Source organism: Alligator mississippiensis, chromosome 7 (genome assembly GCF_030867095.1).
Source record: "Alligator mississippiensis isolate rAllMis1 chromosome 7, rAllMis1, whole genome shotgun sequence".
In the NCBI taxonomy this organism is placed as follows: domain Eukaryota; kingdom Metazoa; phylum Chordata; order Crocodylia; family Alligatoridae; genus Alligator; species Alligator mississippiensis.
This window is the reverse complement of record NC_081830.1, coordinates 8,260,220-8,267,725: the sequence shown is the minus strand read 5'-3', so window position 1 is coordinate 8,267,725 and position 7,506 is coordinate 8,260,220. Positions and strand designations below refer to the sequence as shown.

Sequence of the window (7,506 nt, the reverse complement as noted above, 5' to 3'; positions counted from 1 at the left end):
ACGCGCCTGCAGACCCACGCAACATGAGGCCACCGGGAACAAAGACCTGCCTCCCTGCTCTCCCGCACTCACCGCCGACCCCGCTCCGCCTCGGTCTCTCAAGGCCATTCTTTCCTTTCACACCGTCCATGCACACCCAAACACATCTGCGCGGACCCGGAGCCCATGTAAGACAATGAGGCTAGGCCTGACATGATGCGCCTCTTCAGCACCGCAGCTTGGGTCATGACCAAGTACCAGCCTGCCTCATGGTGTGCGGGCGCAGGAGCTGAATGCGATACAGGTGCAGTTCGATACACGCGAAAGGGGGCAAGAAGGAAAGTTTCCTTCGTCTAACTGCAGTTCCGGCGGCAGCAAACCTATTTCCGGGGGTAGAAGAAACACGGACACCTCTTCAGTCGCAGGCCCCAGCCATATGCGTGCTCCACACTCCTCCGTCCTCTTTCACCATCGGCTCCGCTGGGTGCGGGGTGCAGCGCGGGGTCCCCGTGAGCACCGGCGCCCTAATCGCCCCGCCCACATCTCCGAGGAAGCTGCAGCCGCGCTCAGGCCGGAGAGCGCGGTTTGGTCCCTGCCTCCCCGGGGAGGAGCGGGCTCCTGCCCCCCAGCACAGACCGGCAGGGAAAGCTCAGTGTCTTCCTACCGCTAATCCCAGCCGGGCACTGGCAGTGGGGAGGGTTCGTGGGAAGCATCTTTTCCTTATGCTTGTGCTGTGCCCGGCACAGTAGAGTCCTCACCCATGTCTGGGGTCCTGCCCCTGCGGAAACACTCACGCAGGTGACAGGGGGTGGATAGGGAGGCAGATGAGAGCGGGCGGACGCCACTGGAAGGAGCTGAGACAGACAGACGGGCAGGGCTGGGGACCTGCGGTCACCACGGCTTGGTCCCCGCTGAAGAAGGAGATGGAGGCTGACTGTAACCCCAGGCAGGGGCCGACGGCGGCGCTGCTGCTCCTTTTGCAGCGCCCAGCGCCGGGGAAGGGAAGGAGCTGGTGGCAGCGGGGCAGGGGAGGGGAGGGGAGGGGAGGGGAGGGGAGGGAGGAGGCGCTGTGCGGACCCCAGAGTCTCATGTGCGCAGCGACAGGGCGCCCGGAGCCGACACGGTGGCACCGCAACTACAGCCTCTGTCCCGTCTCCCCCTACTTCAGCCTCTCGGGATTTCTTAGTATGGGCCAAGGGCCCGGTACAGCCCCGGAGGCCTCCTTTACGTGCGGGCATCAATTTAGGGCTTGAACCCGCGGAGGGAAGGCGGGACCTTGCCCTTCCCTGCTGCGCCCCGTGCCAGAAAAATAACTGACCCCCCCCAGCCCAGCCCAGCCGACCTCCCAGGGCGCAGGCGCCGCCTCCTCAGCCCGCTTTCACGGCCGGGGCAGGGGCAGAGCACAGCCCGCGGGACCAGCCCGGCCTCCCCGTCCCGCCCCGACACGTCCGAGGAAGCGGCAGCTGCACTTGCGGTCAGAGCCGCCCCTGGGGCCGGGCCCGCCTCCCCGGAGGGCTCCTTGCCTGAGCCGGCCCCGCACAGCTCGCTCCCCGCGGGCACCAGCGCAGTCCCAGGCAGGCCGCGTGCGGGCCCGGGCTGGCACAAGAAGTGCGGCGCACGGACCGCGCGCTGCCGCGCAGCTCCTGCGGGGGACGGGTCGGGGCCCGAGCCCTGGGGCTGGAGAGCGGGGCGGCGTGAGGACGTGCCGGGCCCGGGGCGGAGATGGGCAGCGTCTGCCTCCTCCTGCTCCTGGGCGCCGTCTGCACAAGTACGTAGGACAGGACCCGTGGGGGAAGGCGGCCCCACTTCTGCCCTGATTTCCTGGGCACAGCCGATGGGGTCGGGGGGGGGGGTGCCGTAGGATGCCCAGTTCCTTCCCAGCCCCACAGCCGCTGTTCCCCGCGCCTCCCCGGTTCTCTTCTCCTTTCCCGCCGGTCCGGGCCTCTGGCTCCTCAACACCGGCTCTCTCTCCCCAGCGGCCCGGAGCGCCGTGCTGGTGCGCCAGGATGCCCTGGACAAGACTGTGCGAGAGGGAGAAGAAGTGACTTTCAGTTGCAGCCTGGAGGGAGAGGACATGAGCAACTACTGGATGTACTGGTACCGGAAGGGGGAGCAGGGCCCCCTGACCTGGATTTACCGAGAAGGGGACCACTACGGCGACGGCTTCCAGGGGCGCTTTGAAGGGGAGGTCAAGAGCTCCGAGAACAGGTTCACGCTCCGGCTCCTGCAGGCGGCGCGGGCGGACCGGGCCGTGTATTACTGCGCTGCAGAGAGCACGGTGCCACCGCCGGGCTGCGGAGCCGAGCAAGAACTGGCGGGCAGGTTTTCTGCAAACCGCGAGCCCCAGGGAGCCGTGGGAAGCTCACACGAACTTCCGAAGAGATCTTCTCAATCAAAGCAACACAGACACACTGGGTGGAGAGGACACACAAGCTGAGGTTGGCGTGTGACACGATGTATGTGTGGACTATTGTCCTGTCCCCATCTCACAGGGACCTCATGGACAGGGGGAGATCGCGCAGAGAGATAAAGAGGAGCAGATGGATATTACTGGAAAGAGAACAGACAGACGGGTGGGCACGGGGGGGGCGGACAGCCAGGCAGGGATAGGACGGTAAGTGCTGCTCGGTATCTGCTCGTGGAGGAAACGCAATGTGAGTCAGTAATACACGGACTGACGGGAAGGCGGCGCGCTGGCACCATTGTCCCTTTTTGGCGCTCGGGAGACTCCAGGAGATCTTGGCAGCAGGGCAGACACTGGGAGGGACCTAGAAATACGCGCCTGCAGAGCCACAGGGCAGCCCCCAGCCGAAATGATGCGCCGGGAATAAAGACCTGCCCGCTTGCTCTCCCACATTCAGAGCCGACCCCACTCAGCCTCAGTCTGTCAAGGCCTCTCTTTCCCTTCACTCCGTCCAGGTACACCCGGCACATCCGCGGCCCCGGAGCCCATGTAAGACAACGAGCCTTTGGTTGCAACGATGCGCCTCTCCAGCACAGTCTCATGGGCCATGGCCAAGTACCAGCCTGCCTCGTTGCGGTGCGGGCAGGGGAGTGAGGGCTGAATGCGGTACAGAGCTGTGGGAGAGAATAAAACGCAAGAGCACCTGGCCATTGGTTCTTTGAGGCCAGTCCCGAGGCAGGGTCACAGGACTCCACAGAGCAGGGAAGAGGGAAAGAGATTCTCACTGCAATTGTGAACACTATAAGGGAGAGACAGTATACATATGCTTGTCCACATGCAAGTGTGTGTGCATTTGTGTGCAAGACAAAGAGTTGTATGTGTGACACTCCATTTCCACAGACTTTCGGGAGCTTTCTCTGTTCTGTTGGCACGGAAGCTGGAGAAGGCATTTGGGTCTCCTAGAAAGATTAACAATGTCCTCAAGAAACTGGGACTGTCAGCGCCTGTGCTCTGGGCAACGGGGCAGGCACTGGGAGGCCCCATAAGCACGGGCCTGCAGACCCACGCAACATGAGGCCACCGGGAACAAAGACCTGCCTCCCTGCTCTCCCGCACTCACCGCCGACCCCGCTCCGCCTCGGTCTCTCAAGGCCATTCTTTCCTTTCAAACCGTCCATGCACACCCAAACACATCTGCGCGGACCCGGAGCCCATGTAAGACAATGAGGCTAGGCCTGACATGATGCGCCTCTTCAGCACCGCAGCTTGGGTCATGACCAAGTACCAGCCTGCCTCATGGTGTGCGGGCGCAGGAGCTGAATGCGATACAGGTGCAGTTCGATACACGCGAAAGGGGGCAAGAAGGAAAGTTTCCTTCGTCTAACTGCAGTTCCGGCGGCAGCAAACCTATTTCCGGGGGTAGAAGAAACACGGACACCTCTTCAGTCGCAGGCCCCAGCCATATGCGTGCTCCACACTCCTCCGTCCTCTTTCACCATCGGCTCCGCTGGGTGCGGGGTGCAGCGCGGGGTCCCCGTGAGCACCGGCGCCCTAATCGCCCCGCCCACATCTCCGAGGAAGCTGCAGCCGCGCTCAGGCCGGAGAGCGCGGTTTGGTCCCTGCCTCCCCGGGGAGGAGCGGGCTCCTGCCCCCCAGCACAGACCGGCAGGGAAAGCTCAGTGTCTTCCTACCGCTAATCCCAGCCGGGCACTGGCAGTGGGGAGGGTTCGTGGGAAGCATCTTTTCCTTATGCTTGTGCTGTGCCCGGCACAGTAGAGTCCTCACCCATGTCTGGGGTCCTGCCCCTGCGGAAACACTCACGCAGGTGACAGGGGGTGGATAGGGAGGCAGATGAGAGCCGGCGGACGCCACTGGAAGGAGCTGAGACAGACAGACGGGCAGGGCTGGGGACCTGCGGTCACCACGGCTTGGTCCCCGCTGAAGAAGGAGATGGAGGCTGACTGTAACCCCAGGCAGGGGCCGACGGCGGCGCTGCTGCTCCTTTTGCAGCGCCCAGCGCCGGGGAAGGGAAGGAGCTGGTGGCAGCGGGGCAGGGGAGGGGAGGGGAGGGGAGGGAGGAGGCGCTGTGCGGACCCCAGAGTCTCATGTGCGCAGCGACAGGGCGCCCGGAGCCGACACGGTGGCACCGCAACTACAGCCTCTGTCCCGTCTCCCCCTACTTCAGCCTCTCGGGATTTCTCAGTATGGGCCAAGGGCCCGGTACAGCCCCGGAGGCCTCCTTTACGTGCGGGCATCAGTTTAGGGCTTGAACCCGCGGAGGGAAGGCGGGACCTTTCCCTTCCCTGCTGCGCCCCCGTGCCAGAAAAATAACTGACCCCCCCAGCCCAGCCCAGCCCAGCCCAGCCGACCTCCCAGGTCGCAGGCGCCGCCTCCTCAGCCCGCTTTCACGGCCGGGGCAGGGGCAGAGCACAGCCCGCGGGACCAGCCCGGCCTCCCCGTCCCGCCCCGACACGTCCGAGGAAGCGGCAGCTGCACTTGCGGTCGGAGCCGCCCCTGGGGCCGGGCCCGCCTCCCCGGAGGGCTCCTTGCCTGAGCCGGCCCCGCACAGCTCGCTCCCCGCGGGCACCAGCGCAGTCCCAGGCAGGCCGCGTGCGGGCCCGGGCTGGCACAAGAAGTGCGGCGCACGGACCGCGCGCTGCCGCGCAGCTCCTGCGGGGGACGGGTCGGGGCCCGAGCCCTGGGGCTGGAGAGCGGGGCGGCGTGAGGACGTGCCGGGCCCGGGGCGGAGATGGGCAGCGTCTGCCTCCTCCTGCTCCTGGGCGCCGTCTGCACAAGTACGTAGGACAGGACCCGTGGGGGAAGGCGGCCCCACTTCTGCCCTGATTTCCTGGGCACAGCCGATGGGGTCGGGGGGGGGGGGGTGCCGTAGGATGCCCAGTTCCTTCCCAGCCCCACAGCCGCTGTTCCCCGCGCCTCCCCGGTTCTCTTCTCCTTTCCCGCCGGTCCGGGCCTCTGGCTCCTCAACACCGGCTCTCTCTCCCCAGCGGCCCGGAGCGCCGTGCTGGTGCGCCAGGATGCCCTGGACAAGACTGTGCGAGAGGGAGAAGAAGTGACTTTCAGTTGCAGCCTGGAGGGAGAGGACATGAGCAACTACTGGATGTACTGGTACCGGAAGGGGGAGCAGGGCACCCTGACCTGGATTTTCCGACAAGGGGGCTATTACGGCGACGGCTTCCAGGGGCGCTTTGAAGGGGAGGTCAAGAGGTTCGAGAACAGGTTCACGCTCCGGCTCCTGCAGGCGGCGCGGGCGGACCGGGCCGTGTATTACTGCGCTACGAGACCACGGTGACACCGCCGGGCTGCGGAGCCGAGCAAAAACCGAGAGGGCGAAGGAGAGGGCGAGGGGCCTTTGCAAACCGCAGGCCGCAGTGAGGTGTGGGGCGGGGATTTGGAGCAGTGGGAGTAGGAGGATATTTAAGGCAGGGAGAGAGAAGCGGGGAGCCAGTCTCCCGCACTGGCAGACAGGAGCCGCGGAACCAGGCGGTCTGAAGAAGCAGAAACCCGCACACGCGGCAGCGGAGACACAGGCGAACCCGCCCGCACCGCTCCTACTAACCGCCCGGTTCCTCGGGGCTGTGAGAGCCGCTCCCAGCTCAGACCCGCCCCGCCCCGGGCCGGCTTGCCCGCTGGGGTCCCCCTGGCCCCCTCCCCGCGCACGTGGGCCCGGTGACTGCTGCTCCTCCTGCTTCTCCTGGCTCCAGAGCAGCTCTGGGCGGGCGACTCGGGCCGGAGCGGGGCCGCGGCCATCCTGGACGGGCCACTCCACCCTGGCAGGGGCCGGCAAGTCGCTCACTCAGCGCCCGACGGCCCGGGAGCCCGGGAAGGGCAGTGCGTGGCGATCAGGGGCACTCCGGCACGGCCTGGTGCCAGCAGCGGTCTGGGCAGCTCCTCGTCGCCTTGCACGGGCACATCCCGAGGGACAGGAGCGCCACAGCGGAGCAGCGCCGCCGCGGGTCTCCTCGCAGCGGGACACCGGGGCCACAAGCTCCACCTCAGCCTGCGGGCGCAGCGGGCGGCCCCTGCCCGCTAGTGCAACGCGGGGCAGCGCCCTCCGGCCCGCAACTAAGTGCCAGGCGGGGTGTGTGTGGCGGGACGCGACAGTGAGGGGGAATCACGGGATCCCGGGCAGCACTGAGGACTGCAAGTGACCGAGGGAGCACGGGGAGGACCCGGAGTCACGCGTGGGGGTCTGGGGTCCTGGTCAGTGAGACCGAGGGGCTGCTCGAGTCCTTTGGCCCCGGCAATAGCCTTCCAGTGCCGGCTCTCGCGGAACAGGAGCGTTAGGGTTTCCTGGATTGTGGAAGGCTGGCTTAGAGGACCTGTCTGTCCCGAGATAAATTCGGCTGGACCGGACTAGTTTGAACTGATTGAAGTGCCTCGCTCCGACTGGGAGCCACGGGAGTCCAATGCCCAGACCCGTGCGGCCCCAGCCGCATGCGCTTGAAGCGGAAGATCCCAGAGGATCCTCCTGCCCAATGAGATCTGAAGCCTCAATTCCTAGGGGAAAGGCGCGGGTGGGGAGCTGAGAGGTCTGGCTCGTTGGAAACTCGGGCGGAGCCGTCAGTAACTGCAGGAGGATTTGGGGCCGAGTTTGGAAATCTCACCTGTCCGTTGGTCGGTCCATGGTGATAGAGAAAACCAGTCTCAGCACAGAGACGTCCGTCCCTGCCCCTCTCCAACTCTTCCCCTCTCCAATTGCTGTGAGCGCCGTGCGGGGGAGGCGCGGGCCGGCGGCAGGTTCCGACTCGGAGCACTGAACCGAAGAGAACCCACCACCACGGCCCCGCCGTGCGGCATCCGGCCCGGGAAGGGCTTCGGTCCCTTCCCTCCCACTCCTGTCCCCTCCCCTGTACCTGCCTCCTTCAGCCACGAGGGATCGGCATCGTCCTTCGCAGCAGACAGTCTCTGTCCTCCGTAGTCACAGACCCCGATTCTTTCCTGCCGGCTCCTCCCGAGCCCCTGCCCTTCCCTCTCTGGGAAAGCCTTGTCCCGTGACCCAGGGGGCTCGCAGCTCGGGACTACTCCTCTCACCCCGGAGCCCTGCCTGTGCCTACGTGTCATGAGGCGTTCCGACCCGGCGGGGCTCAGCGAAGACTTGGTGC

At 66.1% G+C, this 7,506-nt stretch overlaps 1 gene segment (V, D, J or C); it reads left to right on the top strand.

Moving 5' to 3' along the window:
• Positions 1–5,132: 5,132 nt before the first annotated feature.
• On the top strand, positions 5,133–5,693 carry LOC132251718 (T cell receptor delta variable 2-like). The segment is given in 2 exon segments: positions 5,133–5,178; positions 5,389–5,693. Coding segments are annotated over 2 exon segments (351 nt in total).
• Positions 5,694–7,506: the final 1,813 nt, after the last annotated feature.